The sequence below is a fragment of the Sarcophilus harrisii genome, chromosome 1 (genome assembly GCF_902635505.1).
Source record: "Sarcophilus harrisii chromosome 1, mSarHar1.11, whole genome shotgun sequence".
Lineage (NCBI taxonomy): Eukaryota > Metazoa > Chordata > Mammalia > Dasyuromorphia > Dasyuridae > Sarcophilus > Sarcophilus harrisii.
In genome coordinates, this window is record NC_045426.1 from 117,348,213 (window position 1) to 117,375,578 (window position 27,366).

Genomic DNA, 27,366 nt, shown 5'->3' on the forward strand with positions numbered 1-27,366 from the left:
TGACAAAATACATGTATTCCTATTAAAAACACTAGGAAGCAGAGAAATCACTGGAGTCCTTAAAATGACAAGTAGTATCTATTTAAAACTAAGTACATGCATTATTTGTAATGGGGATAAACTTGAAGCCTTCCCAATAAGTAAAACAAGAATGCCCATTATTACTACTATTATTTAATATTGTATTAGAAATGCTAGCTATAGCAATAAAGAAAAGAAAATGAAGGAATAAAAATAGGCAACAAGGAAACCAAACTATCACTCTCTGCAAATGATATGATGGTATAAAACATTTTTCTTAAACTTTTTCCACTTGTGACCCCTTATCACCTGAGAAATTGTTACATGACCATGAGCATATAGATATATAGAACAGGCATACAAATCAAACATTTACTGATAACAAATCAAAACTTTGCAACCCTCATATTAAATTATGAGACCCCATATTGGGTTATGATACACAGTTTAATAAGTTTTAGAATAGAGAGTCCTATAGAATCAATTAAAAATTAGTTGAAAAAAATGAATAATTTTAGTAAAGTTGAAGGATATAAAATAAATCCATAAAAATCATCAGCATTTGTTTGTGTAACTAACAAAACCTAGAATAAAAAGATAGAAAGTGAAATTCCATTCAAAATAACTGCAAACATAAAATAGTTGGGAGTAGGCCTAGTCAAAAAAGGACTCTGTGAACACAATTACAAAACAATCATAAAATCAAGACAGATCTAAACAACTGGAGAAATATTAATTGCTCATGAGTATTCTCAATGTCTCAAAAAACAATTCTACCTAAATTATTTATTCAATGTCATACCAATGAATTATTTTACAGGGTTAGAAAAAAATAATAATAGAATTGATCTGCAAGACCAAAAGGTCAAAAGTATCAAGGGAATCAATTAAAAAAAATGTTAAGGAAGAAGGCCCAGTAATTCCAGATTTCAAACTATATTTCAAAGACATAATCAATGGTGGATCAGTGGAATAGATTTAGTACATAATACACAAAAGTAAATGATATAAATCCTTTAGTTCTAGACAAACTAATAGATCCAAGCTTTTGACTAAGATCTCCACATTTGACATATATTTCTGGGAAAATTGGGAAGCAGTTTGGCAAAAACTAGGCATAGAACAATATTTCATACCATATGCCAAGGTAAAGTCAAAATGGGAAAATGATTTAAACATAAAGGGTGAGATAATTAGGGATGCATGGAAAAATATATACATCAAATATAAATAAGGGGAAAGTTTGTGACTAAACAAGAGATAAAAGAGATCACAGGAAAGAAAATAATTTTTATTACATGAAATAAAAAGAAACTTTTGCACAAACAAAACTGATGCAGCCAAAAGTTGAGGAAAAATAGGAAACTAGAAAAAAATTTGCAATATAAGGAACTGAGCCAAATTTATAAGAACAAGAGCCATTTTCCAATTGATAAATGGTCAAATGATTAACAGGTAGTTTTCAAAAGAAAACAATATTATCAATAATCACAAAAAATGCTCTAAATCACTACTGATTAGAGAAATACAAATTAAACCAACTATGAGATACCACCTTACACCTACCAGATTGGTTAATATGTCAAGAAAAGAGAATGAGAAATGCTGTAGAGGATATAAAAAAATTAGGACTCTGGTATACTGCTCATGGGGTTGTGAACTAGTCCAATCATTCTGGAGAACAATTTGGAATTGTGCCCAAAGGGCTATGAAACTGTGCAAACCCTTTGACTCACCAATAGTACTACTACTAAGTCTTTACCCAATGAGAATAAAGAAAAAGGTAAAAGACATAATAGTATTCAGGTATTTTTGGCAGCTCTTTTTGTGGTGGCAAAGAAATGAAAATTGAGGGAATCTATTGGAGCCTATCTATTAGAAATGTCTAAACAAGTAGGGCTGTAAGATTGTGATGTCACTTAACCCCAATTCCCTCAGCAAAAAAAAAAAGAAAAAAAAAAGATTGTCATGGAATAAATAGAATAGATTGTGCTATAAAAATATCAAGGTAGGTTTCAGAAAAAGCTGGGAAATTTTATATGAACTGATGCAAAGGAAAGTGAGCAGAACATTGTACATAGTAATAGCAATATTGTAAGGATGACCAACTATGAAAGATCCAGTTACTCTCACCAATACAATGATCTAAGACAATTCCAAAGGACTCAGATGAAACATACTATACATCGCCAGAGAAACTGGAAGATGTACAAATGCAGAATGAAGCATATTTTTTTCTTTATTTTTGTTTTGTTTGAGTTTTCTTTTGTAATATGGCTAATATGGAACTATTTGAATAATTTCACATGTAAAAGCAAATTGCATGGTATCTCGGAAAAGGTAGAGGGGTGAGAGAATTTGGAACTAAAAAATTTCTAACATGTTTATTAAAATATTTTTTACATGTAATCAGGGAATTTCTATAGAAATAAAAATGATTTTAAAAAAGAAAAATGAACAGAGGTTAGAAGATACATGTATAAACCAAGGTAAATAAGATCAATACAGAACAAGGTAACATTGTACAAAGTCATCAGCCTTACTCTCTCTTCCAGAGTCATCTAAGTCTGATGGCAAAACAAAAGTCAGAATGCCTGGTGATGGCCCAGGATGCAATGGATGACCTTGGTCAGCCACTTTGGCCACCTTCTTGAATATGGAAACAAATTTTTCTCATTCTCCCATCTGGCTGGAGGAAGTCTTCACATGCTTGGAGTAAATATCCCCAATTCACCAAGAGGTTTGTGACCTGTTGCTTACCCTCAGCCTGGTTTAGCCCATCAGTTGAGACAGTTTACTGGAGTGTGGCTTCTGCCTAAACTGTGACTTCTTGGAGCTATGGCTGAGAGCTGGGTGACTTGGACACCAAAGATAAGATGAGCATCCCCCAAAAAAGGTTTGGCAAACACTCAAATCAGAGGTACTAGTCTTCCCTTAACATCCCACATATCACTCATTTGGGGGGGGGGTGTTTTAGTTGATTTTTTCAAGGCAATTAGGGTTAAGTGACTTGTCCAGGGTCACATAGTTATAAAGTGTTCAAGTGTCTAAGGCCAGATTTGGACTCTGGTGCTCTACTCACGGTGCCATCTAGCTGCCCCTATACCCACTCCTAAAATTAGATCTCTTTAAAGGAAATACACATTTATTTATGCATACATACATACATACAGATTTGGAGTTATCTAGAGAACTGTGGTTTGAACCTTGGTTCTACCTCTTACATGTACACACACACACACACACACACACACACACACACACACATCATCGGAAAATACTTTATCTTTACCATTTCTCCATTTTAGTGACAGAAAACACTGAACCCTAAAACTTTAAGACTGATGAAGCTAACTCAGACCTATAGGTCACTCATTGGTTCCTCGTCCCATTACCCTCTTTCTCTTAATCCTAGAGTAGCCTCTTAACCAGTCGCACAGCTTGAAAGTCCTACTGTTCCTTGGAATCCACCCTGCCTCGCTACTGGGCTGACTTTTGTTTTCTGTCACACTGAACTTTATGAAGCTATATGTAGGGATCTATGTAAAAAAGGAAAGGGAGAAACAAAGTGCCGCCAGCATGTGGTAAAGAGAGAACTCATCAGAATAACTTTTTTTTTTTTTTTTTTTTTTTTTAATCACTCATTCCAACAATTCCCTTCAGGAATGAGGATGCAAGGGACACAGGGAGAGTTAATTGGCTTTGCAGTAAAGAGGAGTTTATTAACAGTACTAGCTGTGTGGCTCTGGGCAAACATGCCCTAGTTTCCTCATCTGTAAAATGGAGTTAATGACAGCACCTCCCAAAGATATTATGACTTTCAGATGAGATTTATTTGTAAAGGACATAGTACAGTGACTAGCACATAGTGCTATATAAATATTAGCTGCTATAATAACTATTATTACTATAGAAGTTATGGTCCATTGACAATGGGGACTAAAGAAGGTAAGGAATGAATTCCAAAGGGATGAGAGTATACAAAGTGGAAAGGAGGCTTGTGAATCCAAAGACAATAGTTGGTCATTTTAGCTAGCCAATACCATGGGTGTCCTGTTACCATCTAACTCTTTTTTCTTTTTACACACACTAATACAAAGCAATGTTTATAGAATCATGGAATTTTAGAATTTGAAAAGGAGAACAGAGCAGAAAGTCTTCACCTTTTTTTGTAGCATGGATCCCTTCAGCAATCTAAAGTCAGAAAAAAATATATTTTTAAAAATAATAATTGAAAGCAATGCCAAATGTTAGTTAGAAGTAAATAAAAATAAAGATTCAATTTTTTTCCCATCCAAATTATGGGTTCTCTGAAATCTATTTGTATAATCTATGAACTTGCAGTCAAGCCTCTTAATTCATGGCTCTCACTTTTAAAAAATAGATTTGTTGCAATAATGCTCAAAATGAATTTTCTAGCACTTTACTGACAGGCCTTTTAACATAATACACTATTTGTTAACATCCTATAATTTTAGCAGAAGCCCTTTGATGCAGCTAAAGGAAACTTTGATTTGGAGTCTTCTAGAGTATTCTGATTTGAACCTCAGCTCTACTACTTTCTACCTGTGAGTTTCCTCATTTGTAAAATGGGAGTGTTAAATGAGGTGATCTTTAAGATCCTTTTGAGCTCTAAAATTGTTATCCTAATCAAGGCTATTCAATGAGTTAAAAAAAAAAAAAAAGAAAAAAGAAAAGAAACCATAGTTTAAAAGTTATCCCCAGACACAGACTAGAGTAAACTCAGTAACTAATGAGCTCAATTACTCTATAAAGGATACAGATGAACATGGATCAGATCACAGATTTAGAGCTGAAAAAGACTTTAAAGATTGTGTAAATGTGAAAAACAAGGCCTAGAGAGGTCAAAACGAATTGCTGAAAGTGACCCAGGTCCTAAGTGATAGAGGTCATAGTTTTTGGACATCAGATCCAGAGTTCTTTGTAAAATCAAAAGCATGAATGTAAATGAAGACAGACATTTTGAAATTTAACACCTGAATTTTCACATTTATCATACATAAACATATTTATTTGGCAAAGGATATTCCAACACAATGAATTAAGGGTAATATGAGAATTTTAGAAACCTACCCTGGAAAACTAGAGGAAATCTTCATTTTAAAAAATCATTTTAATAATTTGGACTAGGTTGAGTACAGCAATGCTCAGGAGGATAGTACAGTGATTGGCATTGGAGAGCTATGGAAGCATTTAATAGATATTGTGAACTATTTATACCTAAACTGGTAGGTGAGTTTCCCTTATTAATGACTATGATCTGCCAACACCTAAATTAATGAGTGAATTTCCCCACTTCTATGTATTGGAATCTTACATCTATATCACTCACTGCATGGATGATGGTTACAACTTTGGGAATGTGTGAAAGGTAAACTGTTAAGAAAACAAATTGCACCAATTAATAAAGAAGATCTAAAGATAGTATTTTATGGGGAGAGGAAAAACACAAATGTGCAATGATAGGGTTTTATTATGAAAATGACTGTTTAAATTATTTTGGAGCATTAGACAATCTGTAACTGTGATAAAAATTTCATGTAACTTTATAGCAGCTTTATGGATATGAAAGGAAAGCATACTACAGTAAATTTACTACAGTAAATCATAGCACTTTTGGTAGCAAATACAATAACATCAAAAAGAGGCTTTCCCAAAGTAAATGGCAACCAGGGAAAGAAATTTGTTTCTCCATTAATACAAAGACTGTGAAAAGTAAAGAAATTGCTGAAAATCTTAACATCTAATTTTGCTTCTCAAGAGCTTTCATTTGACAGAATTATGTCTGGCATGAACTAAAGCAGCAGTCACTTACCTGTTATCTGTGTACAACCACTGAACAATTATGACGATTTGGAAAGTTGCAATTTCTATACATGTTTAAAATTTTTAAAAATCACAATACAAATCCTCAAAAAAAAAAAACAAAAACTGGAGTTTTTGAGTAGGTTGGTTAATTATGTCTCTAATACGATGAAGGATGTTAGCTTGCATTGCAATTCCTTTATCTAATACTCAAAATCTAAACGTTATAAAAGTTTAAAAAAATCTAGCTAATAACCTTAAAAAAAAAAAAAAAGCAAAAAACAAAATATTATAGCACTCCAAAAATCATCATCTCCTTTGGTACTTGAGTTTTAGTACCAGGTACAAAAACAAGCATACTGTATTAAGGGCTTACCTTTCACTTGAAAACTAGCAGCATGGAAGATCTCATAATTGCATTATGATACAGACATCCCTGAGTTGTTTTTTTTTTTTTAAATAAACAGAAATTATATTCGGCTTCCTTTAAAATATACATTATCAATCTTATTACAAATGTAATATTCTGTCCCTTTATATTACTTCTGCATTCAATAGTATAGCTAAAACAGCTTTTGAAGCTACGATGGTATTGGACAAGTAAAAAAACAAAACAAATGGAACAAAAATTATATAGATTAATTCCTCCATAAATGAAGCCTTTTTTTAAAAAAACATCATTTAAAATTCTGATTTAAGTCAGCTCCAAAGCAGTACTGAGAAAATGAAAGTGGGACTTGGTTTGAAGAAAGGCGTGTAATTAAAAAAAAAAAAAAAAAAGACAACTTGTTTCTACTTAAAAATGTGCTATTATTTTGAGGCAAGATACGTGCTTAAAACTTTGTGCAAATAAGCCCAAAATATTATTAAAATTCAATATCTAGAATGCAGTAACACTAAAAATTTCATCTAACTCAAAACACTTTAAGTAGAGTAAGATATAACAACTGTATTTTAAGATTCTTATATTTAATGTATCACAATGAAAAAAAAAATATATATATATTCCTATTGTTCCTTGAATTCTGTATTGTTACTTTAAAAATCAGAAATTGAAATTGCCCTGCTTTTGCTACTTTCAATTTGCTCTTAAATTGTATAAGAAAATTTCTGACAGATAAGAAATCATCTTGGATTTTGGAAAAAGATCCTTAAATATATTCTTCAAGAAATATAAATATATTTAGGAAATAAAAGATTGACCAAAAATTGAACATTTCTCAGTTATTTTCTTAATCCATCCCACAATCTAAAAGCAGGTTTATACAATTTCAGTTTAGAAAGCTAATTATGCCTTTGTTTCCTTCATTCAATTTAAGCATGTCATGATTCCAAGGAGTGAGAGAACATATTGAATTGAAGGAACACAGTAATTCAGGGGATGAAAATATTGTTAATATTCTTATTTTTTAAAAAAAAGTCTTAAAATAAGACTACTAATTCAGTGTGAAAAAGCTTCAAGTACACCTTATTTGTTCATATCTTACCAAAAAAACACATATAGAAGGAATTCTACTTAATAAATGCCACTACTACCACTACTACAAGAAAACCAAGTAGGAAAATATATTGTGCTATATCTCTGTATGCTTGTTCCATTTCAAAATGTATTCTTAAGGGAGCGGGATGGGACTGAGGGGTTATCCTGTACAAGTAAAACTATATGCTTGTTCCCTTTGTCTTGAAAAATATTTACAATACACAAAACATGCTAAAAGTGTATACCTGTTTATAATGCTGACTAAATAACAGAGCTGAACAGGTAGATAGAAAGGTTGCTTATTAAGAAGTCTAAACATCTTATCTTGGTTCTAAATGTTCATGAAGCTAAAATGTGTGGATCAACACTGTAAAAATTAGAAAACAATACCAATGACTGTAAACCTTTGTGCAAAACACTACACAAGAGGCCAAGTTCTTTATACATTCACTGAGGAAAAGACTGTACAAATATATTCTCTGAATCTTTTAACTCTGACAAAAAAAAAAGCATTAAATGTTTTCAATTCTCAAAAATTTAACTGTGTCAAAAAAGAAGTCTTTTTCTTTTCTTTCTTTCTTTTTTTTCTCTTTTGCTTTGCCAAGTAAGGCAAACAATGGTGATACTGACTGACCACATACAGGAATACCAAAAAAAGTCTCTATCAATCGGTTTCATTGGCATGTTCTCATGGGAACAAATACGTCCTCGTGAAGAAAACAAACATTTGATGGAATCTGCAAATTTTGATGAGAGATTTGCATCTGCAAGTTCTGAAGAGATATCTGCATTTCTGATCTATTCATACCATGACCTGTGTGAAAATAGTCCTGAAGGGTAAAATTTAATTCTGTAGCATTAAAATGAAGTTTCATTCTTTCATCCACCCATGTCATCTCTTATTTGATCCACTCGAAGAGCAAGATCCCTGAAGGCAGGGCGTAAGCTTACATTATTGTTCCAACACTCAGTCATGATAGAATAAATCTGGAAAAGAGAGAAGAAATTAGAGATACACATATTAGAGAAAAATGCCATGATTTAACTTAAATGGAAACTTAGGGAATTGAAGATAAGCATTATTTATTGTTGTTTTGCCTTGGCTCCATGGTCATATAAATAATTATGCCAACTTCTGTCTAAAAGTTCAACTAACTGAATTTTATAGATGAAATTCTTGGGTAAAAGGAAATATGGAAATGTATATTTTTATTATAAATTAATGATAATGGATAAAATACTGATAATTTTATTACCTCATCAGGACATCCATCTGGTCTTGGCAACCTTCCATTATTCTTTAAAAGTTCTATTAGATGGAATACAATCATCTGCCCTTGTTTGTCATTACCAATCATACGCATAAATTCCTGAAATTAAATACCAATTTCAATTATATAATATTTCTTTCCAGAGATAATTTTATGCAAAATTACTAGTTAATTTTATGTATAATTCCTTGGTACCATGACATATTAGGACAAGCAACAAATAAGTAGTATCTAAAATACCTGTGTGCCATGAGTATCCCATAGTACTTTTTATAAAGGATTAAAATTATAGGAAAAAAAATGTTCTAGATAGAACTGTCAAATCTCTATAACACCATTTCCAACAAGTACAATCCATGCAAAGTGCCTGAAACAATAACAAAATAACTTCCCAATCACTTAATATCAAAAAGTTTTGCTTATGCAGCATTACTAAATGAGCTTTCCAAATATGATACTCATAAAGAATAAAACCAATGCTGTATTCACTAGTTTTATTGCTACTTTTAAAAAATAGATACGATGTGACCAAAGAATTTAGAGCCATTTTGAGGATTCTCCAAAGGGATTCATAATATATTAAATTACCTAATTATTTTCATTCTAATTTTTTGTTAGCTCTATAGACAAAAAAAAATGGTAAAATGAATACCATACTAACCGCTGGTGGGCTTTTGCTTTTCTCAATATATGTGAAAAGTTCATACAGAACCACTCCAAAACTCCACACATCTGAGGCTACAGAAAACTTGCTTTCTGTGAGTGATTCTGGAGCATACCTAGATCACACAAAAAAGTAGTTAAGATCAGAGATGAAGTGAGTTTTTAGGTTATCTCTTGATTATCCATTCTAGTAACAAACCGAAGACAGCATAAAATAATTTCAATTTATATATAATTTAATGAAAATCGATGTTAATCTGCTGCTCTAATTTCCTTCCTCACATGCTATTACCACATGTAAAACTGGTTAGCATAATCATATTCTTAAAATTCTGGTCCTCTTCTCCCCCCTCCCCTGCTTCCCACCATGTGCAATAATCTGTTTATAAGACAGGGTTACTGTCTAGTGTATAAAACATGCACACACACACACAGACAAACACACACACACATACACACACACATACACACACACACCCATCAAAAATCCAATAGCATTAATGGCATCCATACTCACTTTAACCAAGCTAAGGACAGGGACATGATGGAAGCTTCTGGCTCCTCTCATGTCTTTCCAGAGTCTTTTCCTCTTAGTAACCTCAAGTGGGTTTGGCTTCTTTTATCTTCTCCAAGGAAACTAGAAGTGTCCCAAATCCTAAGGGACTCAGCAACTTCAAAACAACTGGACGAAGACTCAAGAGATCTCTCTCTCTCTGTCTCTGGCCTTTACTTTTATATATGTATTCTCAGAGTTTACTTAGCACAGTACTTGCCATACAGAGTAAGTGCTTAATAAATGTTTTTTTCTTTGCATTTCATTCAATCATTTATGTTCTTTGACTTCAAAAATCATCAAAAATCACTTTGGTTTTACTAATGGAAATAACATTAAAGAAGATATATTACCTTGTCTTGCCAACGAACCCTAAAAAAAAACTAGCCAAGTTTTTTCTAACTTGCAGTTAAAACTTCCTATATATGTTGTCTCCGCCATGAAAATGTGAGCATTTAAAAAAAAAAAAAGGTTTAGCTGTTTTTTTTTCTTTGTTTTTTGGTTAGGCAATTGAGGTGAAATAACTGTATCACATAGCTAGTAAGTGTTAAATGTCTGAGGCCAGATTTGAACTCGGGTCTTCCTGACTCCAGGGTTGATGCACTATCTATGGCCCCATCTAACTGCCCCTAGCCTATTATTCTATTTGAATATTCAGTGCTGAACATAGTCCTCTAAATATATTAAGCACTCAACAAATGCTTTTTCATTTATTCATACACTCACATTATTATTTTATATTTAAAATTTTATTGTACCCTTTTTTTAAATACCAGTGATTTTCCCCAAAATCCTTCCTCTTTGCTCTCTCATCCAACTATTAAACCTTTGTAGAAAAAAGAAAAATATTAAAGCAAAACCAACTAAAACAGCAGTTCTATCAGACAACACATACGCTGCATGGTACTTACAATGTTGTATATAGTACCATACTACAACCCCTTAGCCCCTGCTCCTGGTTTTCTATAGAAAGGAGAGAACTCACATAAAAATTTTTTTAAGGGAAAAATATTTTTGCTTCAGAATGTGATGAAATATAAAATGTTTTACAAATAAATGAAATGACAAATTCTCAGAAGATGGAAATTTATTCTTTCAAACAACTGTTTTGAAAAATATAACTTACCAGAATATGGGACTTTCACCAGGTTCTTTCACTTTGTAGTATTCTTTGTCTTGTGGCAGGACTTTTGTTAATCCAAAATCTCCAATTTTAACTCTATTCTCATTTTCCACTAAAATATTTCTTGTGGCCAGATCCCTATGGATATATCTTTTTGTACCAAGATACTCCATTCCCTTTAGATAAAGAACATAAGGTTCATTTAGCCAATTTAATGAAATGTAACCAAAATTCTTACTAATGATTTTGCTCCTTAAATCTTCCATGTCTCAGATTTCAAGAGTACTTAGGAAATAATACATCAATAGTCTAATTAACAAACAAGGTATTGCAGTTAATACATAAAGCATTAGATGGCGCAGTAGACAGAGTGCTGGGCATGGAATAAGGAAGACCTGATTTCAAATGTAGCCTCAGACACTACCTGTGTGATGCTGGGCGAGTCATTTAACCCGGTTTGCCTCAGTTTCCTTTTCTATAAAATGAGCTGGAGAAGGAAATAGCCAATCACTCTAGTATTTTTGCCCCCCAAAACACAACGGAAAAGACTGAATGACAAGTTGACCTATGATCATCTCCACTCTAACTCCATTATAGAATTAGAGGCCCACGCAGCATCACACACAACAGCAGATAATACATGTGGCATAATGCAGAGTGACAGGCTTAAAAAACGGCAAATGGGATTTAAATCATTGTTTTGCTACCTCTTAGCTTATTATCTCGTCTAAAATGGAGATGAGATTTGTACTAGTGTACTGGTAAGGAAAATACATTATAAATCTTATTGTACGAGGGCAATGGGGGCCTGGGACAAGCATAAAGGTCCCGGTATTATGCATCCTCTTGATTGTTTCTAGGAGAATCATGATGACTTAGAAGCAAAGTATCCTGGAGAAACTGTGAAGCACTGCAGATACTCTATCACCTGTTCTGGTGAGCTATGGTGAATGGAAAACTCTCTGATCGGCTGAGAAGGCATTCAGAAGGCCTTAGCTACCGCCATTTCTATCCTCAATCCTTTTCACTGTTGTTTTCTCTCATGGTACCGAGTAAGACACAACACTGTTAGCGGGGAGGCCTTGGGTTTTTTTTCCCATCAAGGCCATGTGGCCCCAAGAAATAGGTATTGGTCCCTGGACTCTGTGGTTATGTTTTGCAGCCAGGAAAGTACTGGTGCCCTCTGGAACAGGAAGACGTTTTTGAGTCTCAGGACAGCAAAATATAAGAGGACTCATCTTGCAGTCATGAAACAGATGGATGTGAATTTGGTGTGGGGAAGGAAGGAACTGAACTGACTATCTTCAAGATTTTGCAGGAAAATATGTATTTTTTTTTTCTTGTTAAATTTTCTAAATAAATATCCCTTTGTAAAATTGATGTTAAAGGGTTAAAAGGAGCTGAGGTACTACTCACTACTACTCATCTCAGGCACCTTCTAGTGATAGAAACACAGCTCAAAATGACACCAGTAGAGAGAGACTCCCAAACCCACCAGAGTACGTTAGCATTCTTGCTATTTTAGCACTTTTGCTATGCTACATAGGAGTAAATTTCAAGTTTTTTATTCTTACCAAAAAAAATCATAAGGTATCATTTATAGTTATTTAAACAATTCTTTTCACATTTAAAAATAATTTTATATAAATTATTTAATTGGATCCTCACAAGAACCCTAGAAGTTAGGTACTATTATTATCTACATATTATAGATGAGGAAATTGAGGCTGCAAGAGATCACATTATTTGCTCAGACTAAACTAAGAAAACTATTCGGGGTCTGATTTGAATTTAATTTTTCTTAACTCAAGACTCAACCTGGTATCCACTATGATACTTAGCTATCTCACTTTGAGAAACAGTCTCAAAAAGTTATAGGCTTTTTTGGATATAGACATTCACATTAATAGATCAGCATTTGAAAAAAATGAATAATGTTACAATCAGATATGGTAAATGTATTAAAATGGTGATCAGGATGTTACCTTGCAGATTTGAGATGTGTACTGTAAAAGTTTCTTATGATCCAGTCTTTCCTTATGTTTCTGGAGATAGTCACGTAAACTTCCATAAGGTAAATATTCCATAATTAACCTCAAGTTACGACGGCCTTGTAATTTACAAAGGAAAAATTAAGGTTTTCATTTTATTGATTAAGTTTTTAATGGAAGGAAACCCTCACAACTTTTCCCCACCCAATCAGGGTCAAACACATACTCTGAGACAAATCATAAAATTATAAATAAATTTACTATTGAAGATCTTCTATCCACTTGAGAGTATTTCAAGTCACAACTTTATTTATTGGCTCCAATTTCCATACCGTAAACATCCTAAACTACACATCCCAGCAGCTGGGGTAACTGCTGTAAGTTCTAAATAGACATACCATCTATTTATCTAATTATTCATCCACCCACCCATCCATCTATCTTCAGTTATAATCTAAAAAACTTTCATTAATGCAAGGGATTTCTATTGTGAAAACTCTCTAGCAATGTAAAGTAGCACTTTCTTTGTAATTCATGGTCTCCAAGTACTGAGAGGTTAAGTAACCTATGCATGGACATAAAGCCCATATGTATTAGAAGGAGCCTCATTTGTAGACTGGCTTTCCATAACTTCTTTTCTATACGTTTATCTCCTTTTTAATGTGTTCTATTAAAAAGAGGAAGAATACTTGGCCAACATAAAAATCATTTCTGTGATTGAATTTACAAAAGACCAAGTTCAGATTCTCCACAGGGGCCTAAAAGAGAGGGAAAGGGAGGTATTGTGAGGAACCAATTATGTTAGAGAAGCAATGTGACCAATGTTGGCTTATGGAAGTTTTCAATCACCATAGCTAATCTAGACTAGGTATTGAACACATAAAAACAACAAACGGTCCTGGAAAGCTTAACCCTTTCAGAAAGGTATGAGCTTTCCCAATTTATCAACTCACAAAATATTGGTAGAATAAATACTGAAGAAATGTTTGAACTTTCCAGTGTTCTTCATCTACTCCAAATGGCTCTCCCCTCTTACATCAAAAGTAGTTGTACTTGAGGAGCATTTATTAAACATTTATTGTATCCTATGCAATATGATAGGTATTTGATATACAAAAATAAAGTGGAAGTAGTTCCTATCCCCAAGGACATTATATTCTCTTAGGAAGTTACATGCATGTAACTAAGTCTAGTAGTCTGCCAAAAGAAATTACACAGAATCAGAAGTGTTCAATAGTATGTAGCTTTACAACATCCAATAGCCCTATTTCATCTTTATCAATCTATCTGGCTCTATAAGGCTGAGTCAAAATAAAAAATTATCACTAGCACAAAGACTGGTTTGGTACAAAGAATGTTTCAAACTTCAATGGAGAATCCTTAAATGCTGTAAGTCCCCCTCTCCCTAATACTGTATTCATCTTTATTTAGTCTTTTGTTTAAAAAAAAACAAAACACGGAAACATTATTTTTGTTCTGAATTTAACCAACACCAAAAACAAAAACAAAAACAAACAAACAAAAAAAAGAAGTAGAAATACAGAGCAGAAGAGAAAGGTCTCTTGCTTTCCTATTCTTTACCAGGGGTCCTCAAACTTTTTAAATAGGGGACCAGTTCACTGTCCCTCAGACTGTTGGAGGGCCAGACGATAGTAAAAACAAAAACTTTGTTTTGTGGGCCTTTAAATAAAGAAACTTCATAGCCCTGGGTGAGGGGGATAATCATCCTCAGCTGCCGCATCTGGCCTGCAGGCAGTAGTTTGAGGACCCCTGCTTTAAATCATCTTTTGTGCTTACCCACAAACTTATACAGTGATATCTTTCACTGACAATGATTATTCAAGGTCAGAACAAAACCAGCAGATTATAAGTGCACACCTATAATTCCTATTTCTTGGGAGGCAGAGACTACCTGAGCTTGGGAGTTCAGAGTAACAGCAGGGCTAATGCTGATCAAATATCTGCACTAAGTCTGGTACCAATGTAGAAATCCTCCTGGAAGTGAAAGGTCTACCAGGCTCAAGAAGGAGCAGGAACTAATTCAAGTTAGAAAGAAGAAGACAGGTCAAAACTACTCTGCTAATCAGAGGGGATTATGTTTATATCACTGAACTTCTAGACTGAATGGGATAGGGAATTGCAGGGAAAAAAAAACCCAAAGAAATGGGCAAAGACTTTCTACAGCTATCATATACTTTCTTCCACATAATGCCTGCAGTTGAGATCTGCTGTAGGTTTACTGAAGACATCAAGCTATTTTTGGAGATACTGAAGACATACTTGAATTAAAAAATAGGTTTCCACATGCCCCATACCAGCACTGTAGCACACTCCCTTGTATTTGACAATGTTGTCATGTTGTAAAGACTTAAGAATTTCAATTTCTCTTTCAAAGTCTCTCAGGTGCTCCTCAGTACTGTGCTGTAACTTTTTCACAGCCACCACTTCACCAGTGTTGTCTTGTAGAGGGTCATATCGGCACATCTCCACACTCCCAAAATTACCCTAAACAATACATAATATTTTCATTAATATTAAACTTTTTTAGGTTTCCTTCACATCATTATAACAAATAATACTTGGCTATAACTCTTAATTGTGTAAGATCTCTGATGAGATCTCAATCTTAAATTAGTTTTTAATTATATAGAGACTCTTGGGGTTTAAAAATGAGAACTTTAGATCAATTTTTAAAAAGCACTACTTCACTTTTAAAAGAGAGTTAATTTATGGGTATTACTCCAAATGTATTATGGCTGAAATTTTATCAAAAATTGTTTTTTTTTAATTTAAAATTTTTAAAAATTATATTTAAAAATATTTTTTAAAATTTTGAGATGACAAAAGATTTGGGGATGGCAAAACTACTTAGACCAGAGAAAATAAAGGAAAACCCAGAAAAATAAATTACTGAACTTTTGAAACTGGCTTCAAAGACAATCAAGTGTTTCTACAACAAGTTCCCAAGAGAGAAATTTGGGCCAGATCATAAGTCTGATCTAATAAATTTATACTTAAGTGGGAAAACAAAATTTTTTAAGTGGTGAAAATATTTTTTTCTTTTTCTTTCCCTAAGCCAGGACAACTTCACAGAAAAGTTTCCTCTTTTTAAATCAAGAATTCCCAAACCTATAACATTAGTAAGCTGGTATTACATTTTCAACAACAATTTTGCATTTTATTCATCATCACTTTTATTACACTTTTAAAGATAAACACAGCACTTAAACTACACAAATTTAAACACCTAAATTTTTTTATTGTAAAACAATTAAGTTTTAAGAAGATCCTTTATATGAAGATAGCTTAAAAATTATTAGGTCACTTCCTTCATGTCTTCTTCTACGGTCATTATTTTTCCATTCTTTCATTCATCTGACAAACATTTAAGTACCTATTATGTGTAGGCACTGTGGTAGTTGGTACAGATTCAGAGACAAAATATAAATAAAATATAAACTAAAAGTTTAAATTATATGGAGAAGAATAAACTATGAATACATATAAATATGAAAGACATAACAAAGTTAATACATAATAGAGTACCGGGAACTTGGGATGAACAATCAAGTCCTTGTATATGAGGTGTTACTTGAGTTAGGCTTTGAAGTTGGGGAATTTAAGAGGTAGAGGCACGAAAGGAATACATTAAAGCAATCCAAGACAGCATAACAATAATAATAATAATAATAACAGTTCTTACTACATGCTAGGCACTGTGCTAAGTACTTTACAATAATTATTTCACCAAATCTTTACAAATACATGAAGAAAATAGAAAGATAGGAAATAATAGTAGGCTAGTTTGGTATGTGAAGTATATGAAGGGGAATAATATGTAATAATTTTTGGCATGATAGACATCAGAATAAGGATTTAGGGGAAGAACTGTTGTTATAAATTACATCACAACATATAATTATGTGTATGAAGTGAATTTTGGAAAATTTTAAGTGTGGAGAGTCCTCTACTGGGTATCAATCCTTCTAAATGATATCTTTTAAAAGAATCAGATACCATAGGAGTGATTTGGTGCTTTCAATGTGATTTTGCCCAAAGCCATGCAATTTCTTGCTTTTCATTTTTATTTCATTGCTCTTGAGAGCAGGGACTGTCTAATTTTTGAATTTACCTCCAGTGGATCTAGTACAGTACTTAGCACATAGTCATATCTTAATAAATGCTTTTTTAATCATTCATATATCCTCAGACATGAAGATAGGGCAGCATGATATAGCAAAAAAATACACTGACCTACAAGTTGGAATGAGGGTTATGTGTGACCTTGTTAAAATCATTTAACTTCTTTTCTAAAATGAGGAAACTGGATTGGTAATCTCTTCTTATTTGATAGATAAAGAGAAACTGAGGCACAATCTTGACCAATTCAGAAAGTCAAGGCATAACTTATAATTCAAGATAAATACTTTTCTATTACATATATTCTCTTACTTTTAATATCAATTGTGTGGGAAGCCAAGGCACTCATTATTGTGAAGCAGTACAGTGTTGTGCAAAGAGTACTGAATTTAGAGTTAGTAGTCCTAGGTTCAAATTGTGATGCTAACACCTATTAGCTATGAAACCACTTAATCTCTCTGAAAATCATTTCCCCTAGTTTGTAAAATTGATATAAAAATGTTTAACTACAGAGAAACAGTGGAACAGTAGAATGGCATTGAATTTAGAGTCAGAAATCAAGGGATGAATCTTTAGTTGTGTGATCATGGGTGTCACTTCATCTCTCTAGATCTCAATTTCTTCATCTGTATGACCTCTATGGCAACTCACAGCTCTAAATCCTAAAATTCTGGCATTACCCCTTTTTGTTCTAGAGAATATTCTTTGTTAACTTATGATCATATTATAAACCTAAACTTTTTTTTTTAGAACTATTGGGTTCTTTTAGATCTTTTTTAAAAATTCAAGCAAATCATGAAGATTATCACCAACAATATGAAAATAAAATATTACTTTTTGTTGAGTAAATAAGTGAAAAAAGATTTTATATGTTTTCTAAATTATTTTCACTATGAGCTAACTTAAAGTAGTAACAAGTCAGTCAACAGACATTTATTATCTACTACCTATTGAAGCAGGTTGTGGTCCCTTTAAGAAACTATATTTCCTATTGATCTGTGATTCCTTTCAGATTCTCAGCCCCTCCTGGCTGAGGCATATCCTCTCTAGAAAAAAGGTTGTCTTTCCTAGATCCCAGGGCTTTTGATTCACAAATCCTGGTCAAAAGCATCCCTTTGAATTCCAATAGGAGATCCTGTCTTGTCCTAGCCCCCACTGGATCTGAGGCAACTTGGGCTCTCCCAACCCCCCTTCTCCCCACAACTGGTTCTGATCTGCTGGGGTTTCCCAACCCCTACCAAGCCAACCAATATAATGAGCTTCCACCAACTAAGGTCTTTGCAGATGGACCCTTGGCAGCTCCCTTTTCTGCCAGGACCTTCTGTCCACTGAGAACTGCATTCTCAGTGCAAAACTCCATTTTCCATAGATCTGCCCGCTGGAATAATATTCTTTTCCAGTGTTATCCTCTTCTTATCCTCACCTATTTCCCTAACCAGACTTTATGCCTCTCTGTCAGGATTTCTAACCTTACTTTCAATTCCTATAATAAACCTCTTTTATCAATCTAAGTTTTTGGGTCTGTAAATTCCTTTACAGAGAATTTCTGCACCGCCAGAAGGGAGTTCCCCCAAACTCCTTACCCTTGTGCCGAATCCCAAGGGGGTTCAGGAGAGCCAAACCTCTCCATTTGGTTCCCTGAACCCCAAACTTGCCATTAGACCAATCATTGAACTCCCTGACCACCAGAAACCCTAATTTCATTATGGTTTCCTAAATCTAAACCTCATCACTATGAACCCATCATTGGGGATAGAAAGAAAACAAAAAACTCTGCTATCAAGGAGCTTTCATTTTAATGGGGAGAAATAAAATATAAATAACCACACATACATAAGAGACAGAGACAGAACAGAAAGGAGGTAATATCAAAAACTGAACATTAGCAAGCTTCCTGAGAAAGTAGGAAATTGACTTGAGTCTTGAAGGAGATCAGGAAAATTCAGAAGTAGATATGCTGATTGAGAGCAAACCAGACACAGGAGGGAGTTAATACAAGGGCAAAGAAACAAGGAACAGGAAAAACAGGCCAGTAAAGCTGGACTATAGAATTTAGAAGTCTACAGTATGAGGGCAAATCCACTGTTTTTGTTTTTTTCCCCCCTTTATTTCAGTCTCTCTTTTAAAAAATTTTTAAACTTACATGCAAAATATGAAAAAAAAAAAAACATTGCCATTGCATAGCAGAACATAATAAGGATTCAAAACATATAACAATACATTTGCATTTCGAGAAAGTATAAAAAACTACACATATTCAGAGCAGTCTATCTTTTCTTTGCTTCCTTTAAAATTTTCTTTTGTTTTCTGGTGTGCATTTTTTACTTTATTATTTCCCCCCCTTTCTCCCTTATCCATTACCCCAAAAGGCTACAATAAGTGTGAATATATTTATATAACACACACACACATGCACACATATATATGCAAACATACATACATATACATATATCTATAATAATACACATGTGCACACATTCACATCCATCTATATAAAACTATACTTATTTGTCCTCTGCTTCTCTGAACATGTATAATATCTTCATAATAAATGCAAGTCTTTTTATATTTTTCTAACTCCATCAATTCATCATTTTCTTATATCACATCAACATTCCAACCTCATACTGTCTAGTTATTTTAAAAAGTGATTAATATGGCTGACACATGTAGTTTCCCACTTTTTCTTTTTTAATTAAATCTATTTTTGCTTTAACTTTGTCTGAGATCATGATTACTACCCCTGCTTTTTTTACATAATAAATAACTGATTCTTTTGTGAAATGCAATGAAGAAGCAAGATGATGGAGATGTGTATTTAATTACATATGCAATTACATTTTCCAAGGGTAACAATTGAAATACCCCAACAAAGCAACAAAAATAAACAGTCTAAACAAAGAGTACAAAGAGTACAGCCTTTGCCTTCAAGCAAGAAGAAAGATAATTCAACTGGGCATTTCCACATTTAAGGAAGTCTAATTGCCATTTAAAAAAAAAAAAACACTCCACTTGTAATGCTTTGTTTTGTTTCTTCTATAAACCAAATTACTAAAACTGTTTAATTGTAAACATATTTAGAAAATGCTGTCCTAGTAGTCTTCCTAATTTCCTTTGAATTTATGTTTTATATTCAAAATTTAGCTGATCAATCAAATGTGAAAATAAGACTTCCCCTACTCCACTCCAAAGGAGAATTACTGAATTAAAAAGTAAAGAAAATGAAACAATGTGAATGACATGATAAAGGAATTTCCTTGAATTAAATACAGAGGATGATTTTAGCTGAAAGTAACAACTGGGGACCTCTTATAAGATATAATGATGTCTTAAGGAAATCTGGACTTTTAATTCCCTGGTTCTGATAGGAGAGCTTCTCAACATGGCCCATATGTTTCAAGTCACTTTACTGGAACCCTAGACTTCACCCCTGAATCCCTTTGGCTCTGATAGGAGATGAAGACTCAACACCACCTCGTTTTGGTTTTCTTCTCCATCCTTCCAGGGGTACTTTTCCCATAACCCTTCCACATCCCTTTTATGTGGTGTTTTCCTCCATTCAAATGTAAACTGGTTGAGAACAGGAATTATCTTGCTTGCTTTTATCTGTAATCCCAGTGTTTAGAACATAGTACTTAATCAATTTTTTCTTTTCATTTTTCTCCTTTTCATTTCCCCCTCTACTCATCCTTCCTTTTCCCCTTTGCCCTTTGTGGGAATCGCATAGCAGCAGTGTAAAGGAAGTTACAAGTGGAAATAATAGAAATAATTTCCTTTTTACTAAGGTTCCCTAGTATATTATTCTTGCTTTGACAGAGCTGCATTATTTTGGAGACCAGTGGAATATTTTATTGGCATTTTGGGAAAATAGCTTTCATTTTTGTGAAGAATTTTGAGCTCATGACAGAACAACAATATTTGAGGTTCAATTTTATCTGTACCAAAATCTGCCCCTATAAGAATCATGCAATAGTTTCCTATCATGAGAATTTGTCACAATCACTAGACTGGAGCAGTCTAAACTTGCCTACTAAAGTATAATAGCAAACAAAAAAATCAGATTATATGGGTTTAAATCCCAAATCCATTTTAGTTTTTAAAAATACTGGCTAAGTTTCCAAATCTTTCTAAAGTCTTTTCTCTTGTAATATAAATTTTTTTTTTTACTTAAATTACACTATTCATAAAAATCGATATATGTGTCAAAGTAAACTAAGCAGTAAGATTTAAAAGCAGCACAGAGACTTTCAATAAAGCATTTCTTGAGCACTTAGTTACCCTGTGGTATATTTAATAAGAGATAAAAAATTAAATTAAGGACATAGTCTGTCAGCCTTCAAGATGTACACGAATTGAAGATAAAGCTTAATACACATGAAACAACAAGTAAGCAATACAAGTGTATGTAAGTAAGGGATATATTATACAGCACTTCTATTATACTGGAAAATCCATTTATACTGGATATCACTTCCTCTCTTTTTTAGGGGTCCTCAAACTTTAAAGAGGGGGCCAGTTCACTGTCCCTCAGACTTTTGGAGGGCCAGACTATAGTAAAAACAAAAACTTTGTTTTGTGGGCCTTTAAATAAAGAAACTTCATAGCCCTGGGTGAGGGGGATAATCATCCTCAGCTGCTGCATCTGGCCCGCAGGCCATAGTTTGAGGACCCCTGTAATCTAAACTCTCGGCAATCTGACTTCCTGCATGACTAATTAAAACGACTTTCTCCAAAGTCACCAATGATCTCTTCTTCTCTCCTGCCCAATATTACTACCAATTATCTCTTAATCATCAAATCTAATAATCTCTTTTTGATCTTCCTTCTTGATAAGTTTTAAACATCTGATACTGTGGATCAGTCTCCTGGATATTCTCTCCTCACTGCTCTATTCTGCTTTTCCTCCTGCCTATTTTACCTTTTCTTCTTAAACTACCTTGCTTGTTTTGCATTTACAATGCAACTACTAACTCCCAGGGCCCACTCCCACTGACTGACCTTACCAGCTCCTATGGACTTGGCTATAACCTCAATGTAGATATTTCCCAGCTATAAATTCAGCCCTAGTCTTTCTCCTGAGTTTTGGTCATGCATCAACAATTATCTATTATACATTTTTACTCTATATCCATGGGCAGCTCAAACTGCATAAGTCAAAAAGAGAAGTAATTATCTTTTCTCCTAAACCCTCTCCTTTTTCAAACTTTCCTGCCACTTGCATCCTTCCCCACTCACTCAAATTCATCATCTCAGGCACCTCCACCTCCTTCATCCTATCTAAAAATGTTTCCATATGGTGACTTTCTCCATCTCTTTTCTTCTCTCACATTGCCAGCACCCTAGTTCAAGTTCTTTATTTGAATAAACGCAAGTTTCCTAATTGTGTTCTCTTCCTCAATTCTTTCCCGTTTCCAATACATTCACCACTGAGCTGCCAAAGTGGTTTTCCTAAAGTGTAAGTTTAATACCTACTCATACCTCGCTTCAATATAGTCCAGTGATTCCCTATTATTATTATTCAAATGTAAAGCCTTTTATTTGTTCCATTTTTCCTAGTCTTTTTGTACTTTGCCCTCCCTCCATGAACTCTTTGCTCCACTTCTACTGATCTACTTCCTGTACTTACACAAAGCACTCAGGCTCCTACCGCCCTCTTTTAACTGACTGTCTCCTTTATCTGGAATAGTCTCTTTCCTCTATCTTTGCTTTTTGGAATGCTTAGTTTGCTCTAAGATCTGATGCCACCTTCTTCAGCAGGCTCTTCCTGATTTCCTTTCCTCTCTAAGGGTATTTTTATAGATTCTGTATCTATCTTGTATATGCTGATTCATCTATATATGGTCTCCTCCACTGGAATGTAAGGCTGGGATTGTTTTTTCCTTTTCTTTTCATTCTTAGTGCACAGCACTAAGCCTGGCACAAAGAAAGCACTCCATTACATAGCTACTGAATAACTAGCTATAGTAGTACAGAAAACAAGAGCTTTAGATAATTTTTAAAAAGGGAATCAGAGAGGGCTAGAGTAATTAAACAAGTCTTTATTTTGAGGGTAGTCTGGACCTTTAAGGATAAATATGATTCAGATAACTAGAGAAGTAGGAGAGCTTCCAGAAATGAGTAAAGGCTCAGGGACAGGTGCTGGATTGAAACATGACAGAAGCTATAAGGAGACTACACTGGTCAGAGCAGAACATGCATGCTGGGGGATGGAAGAAAATAGAGAAGCATCAGCAAAAATAAAGATGTCATCATTATGTTCATTATGTTTTGTTGCAACAATTCACCCAGAAAACAAAGCAACAAAAGGTTACAAATGCAACAATGATAGCATCTAGAATATTTAAAAAATCAATTAATATGTAATCTATCAAATAAAATACAGTTAAGCACAGTGTGACAAATATAATTAAGGATCAGAAGAATCCTGGGCCTGTTACTACACAGATGTCTAATGTGAGCTAAGTTACTTAATTTGGGGGATCTTCATCTGCAGAAATAATATGAATGTGTTGGTCTGGATAAATACTAATATCTCTTTTTAGTTCTAAAATTTTATGACTCTACGAAAAAATTTCTCAACTTACCTTGCCAAGTTGCTGTAGGAATTTAAGATGTCTTTCTTCAAACTGTGTGGGATCTCTGTCTTCAAAAGCACCAGAAAATCCTAGGGCACCAAATCTCGTATTTGGCAACATGTCATTTTCTGTTAGTAGTTCATAGTCTGAGAAAATAAAGAATTAAATAGAATGTTTAACATATATTGGACTACTTGCCATCTAGGAGAGGGAATGGAGGAAGGGAGAGAAAATTGAAACACAAAGGTTTTGCAATGGCTAATGTTGAAGAATTGTCTATGCATAAATTTTGAAAAATAAAAAGCTTTAATACAAAAATTTAAGAAAATTTTTAAAAAGAAATTTTTAAAATTAAAATGAAACAAAATTTCACCACCATAACTGCTGGCATTTTCCCAGTTAACAAATAATAGAACTATATTCATGACCTGGAAGATAAGATTAAGTAGGAAATAATAAATAAAATTGTGTAAACTGCAGAAGTTTAACAAAAATGGGTATTTTCAATTTTCCATACAAAGAATGGTAAAATCTCTCAAACAAATTCTAGAAGTAACAAATGTTTTTCTGGCATTGGACAGTTTGGCACTCTTTAAGAAAGGTTTTACATTAAATTTGGTCTTGAGCAATGAGCACAAACTGGTACAGGAAATATCTGTAGGTAAAATCATATGTAAGTGATCTGAGCACTTTAGCATAGTGTTAATCAAAGAGTAAAAACTTAAATTCATTTTCATTCACTAATTTATCAATCATATTACAATTTAGTACAGCATTCTAAAGGGGAAAGGAAAAACAATTACTGAGCAAAGACTACAATGACAAAATGTAGTCATTGGTTAGAAAAGAATGGAAAGATCAGAAACCTTCAAAACCTTTTGTATGACTACTTAGAAAAGAAGCTAATGAAGTAAAAACTTTTTTTTTTTAACCTTTTAACAGAAGACGACTTAATCTATCTGATTATGGAAGCACACAAAAACTAGGCTGGCCAAAAAGAAATAAAAAGTCCTTTTTTAGAGACTTCAAAGTCAAGAATTTCATTAAAATATCAATTTTAATAATAATCTAGCAATAATTTAGAGAAATAATGAGATCACTTGGCTATTAACATACCTGGAGTGAATAAGCTGTTAAGGTCTCGTATGATGGCCCGGAAAGAAGGTCTGAAGTCTGGCTCATAGTCCATACAATTATTTATAAGATTTGCTAATTCTGTCCACTTTGGTGCAGGGAGCTGGTGTCTATCTTCATAGAACTGAAGTTTCTGTAATCAATGAAACAAACACTAAAGATGAATCATTGTGTAATGCAATTAAAACTCTTAACAAAATGAAATGCTATTTAAAATTAAGTTAATAAATACTTTTAAATTATAATTTAGATACTTACTCTTTGAGAATCTAATGCATTAAGAGGTTTGTCTCCTCCACTGCAGATTTCCCACAAAGTGGTACCAAAACTCCACTTGTCTGCTGCCAAACTTAGATTTTTAGGACTGTCAATACATTCAGGTGGGACCCATGGTATCCTCTCTTGAAGAACTGTTAAATTATATAACAAAATATGGTGATAAGGTTAAATGACCTTTCATTTAAATTTGTTCTGATATACAAAGTTATTTTAAAAATAGTTGGAATTACTGAATTTTTTAGAGCAAGAAGGAACTAGAATTCAGTATACCATGTTATCTCTATTATATTTACTAGAATTAGAGGAAGAGGGAATGGAAAAGAATAAGCATTTATTTAGAGGCTACTATGTGCCAGGCAAATATCTCATTTGACTCTCACAAAGCACTCTTTTAAGGTAAATGCTATTATTATCCCTATTTTAGAGTTGAGAAAATTGAGGTAACATAGATTAAGTGACTTGTTCAGGGTTATCCATCTAGGAAATGTCTGAGGCTGGATTTGAAGTAGATTTGATATTCCTGATTTTAGGTATAGTATTCTATCCACTGCACCATCTAGTTTTCGCTAACCTATCTCCTACATTAAAAATACCAAAGCAAAAAAAAATAAAAACATTTCCTAAGAAAATTAGATTCAAATATTTTTAGAAATGTCTGCTTTTGCCACATTATCTGCTAATTGACTCATTGCTGTTTCAATGGTTTAACATTAGTCTCAATTTGGTCTTTTTTTTTTTTTTTTTCAGGTTATCAGTACTTATATTAAAGAGAAAAGCAGCATGTATAAGATGGGGTTAGCCTTGGAACCTTTGAAGTATTTCTAATAGAATTTGTTTTCTCCAAGCCACTTTCTAGGCCAAGGTCCTAGGGACTATTGCTCTAACAGAATAGAACTGTACCATAGTAAGAAAGATACATAGGATTGTGTATTCTCCCACATATACCTTGATGGGATATAAACTCTATGAGAACAAGGAATGTTTCATTTAGTATAGTGTTTGGAACATAGTAGATGCTTAAAAAATACGTGTTGAATACAATGGAATTTGTTGACTTCTGATTAGAACATTCAAAATTCTTAAATAAAGGAATAATTATTTTATATATGGTGAAGAAAAAAACTTTAAATAAAATCCATAAGATTTTATCTCAGCTTTTGGCTAAAATATAAAGTAGTTTCTTTCAGGCTTATAGGTAATGGCTTAACATAAGAATAAAGTAGTTCCTCTACTATAGCCCAGATCATTACACATCTCTGCTTTTTCTCCTCAACTTCAAGAGTGAAGTCCTAAGAAGCATTTCCTGTCCAATTCTCTTGCCCAATTTAAGTACTACTCATACTCAAAAAACCATCTACTTAAAAAACCCAGTAGTTTTATTTATAAAAGTTCCAAAATTGTTATTAATTTAGATTAATAGTTAAAACTAAAATCAAAAATATTTAGGGGAACTATTTGGATTAGGTAGATAAAAAATATTATTGATCAAAATTTTTACCTTTCAATTAGTTGCTTATTCTTTCAATAGGCAAAAGAAATGAAAAAGTGAGGGAGAAACTTTAGAATGACACAAAAAGGCAGCTGAATACGACTAAGACCTCAGATGAGTTAATATCCTGCGTATTTTCTTTCTTTCTTTCTTTTTTTTTTTTTGGCTGAGACAATTGGGGTTAAGTGTCTGAGATCAGATTTGAACTCAGATCCTCCTGAATTCAGGGCCACCTAGCTGTTCCAGCATGTTTTCTTAAATTTTTAATGAAAATAGAAAAAAAAATCTGAAACACTTGTGTCTAACCATAATACTAAAGAATCACTGAATAAAAAAAAAGCATCTATTTCTTATTACTATAAAAATTATTAAAATATATACAAGTCCTACGAAAATCTGCAGAGAATTTATACATAATTCATATTTTACTACAAACTGGTTATAATCTAGATTTTATACCTAATGAAGATCACAATACAATGAACAGTATGTTGTATTTTTCTAAACCAACAAGCTATTTTCAAGCTATCTCAACATGAAATATATAGAAAGCTAAATTAGAACAATGGAAAACTTACTGTCTTTTGGCAAAACTGTAATACTAATGCCAGGATCACTGAGCTTGATGAAAGGAGGATTTCCTGTCTTTCTGTCCTCTTCTCTGATTAGCAAAATGTTCTTAGTACACACATTACCATGAGTGAGGCTTTTTTCTTCCTATTTAAAGGAGCACACACAAACATTAGTATCAATTTGCCAATATTTTAACTATATTATGTGAAGCACTATTAAATTTAAAACTGAGAAACATATGAGATATG

General features: G+C 33.2%; 1 protein-coding gene across 2 annotated transcripts in view; it reads right to left on the minus strand.

Moving 5' to 3' along the window:
• Window positions 1–3,837: 3,837 nt before the first annotated feature.
• JAK2 (Janus kinase 2) overlaps window positions 3,838–27,366 on the minus strand; it is a 144,542-nt gene continuing 121,013 nt past the window's right edge. For both annotated transcript variants that reach the window (XM_003762130.4, XM_023497913.2), the window contains 10 exons: window positions 27,124–27,262; window positions 25,036–25,187; window positions 24,760–24,910; window positions 23,653–23,789; window positions 15,244–15,433; window positions 12,923–13,047; window positions 10,941–11,113; window positions 9,260–9,377; window positions 8,584–8,697; window positions 3,838–8,314 (listed from right to left, as the gene is read on the minus strand). In XM_003762130.4, the coding sequence (XP_003762178.1) occupies window positions 8,207–8,314; window positions 8,584–8,697; window positions 9,260–9,377; window positions 10,941–11,113; window positions 12,923–13,047; window positions 15,244–15,433; window positions 23,653–23,789; window positions 24,760–24,910; window positions 25,036–25,187; window positions 27,124–27,262 (1,407 nt within the window). In that variant the 3' untranslated portion in view covers window positions 3,838–8,206. The remainder of the gene's footprint in view (window positions 8,315–8,583; window positions 8,698–9,259; window positions 9,378–10,940; window positions 11,114–12,922; window positions 13,048–15,243; window positions 15,434–23,652; window positions 23,790–24,759; window positions 24,911–25,035; window positions 25,188–27,123; window positions 27,263–27,366) is intronic.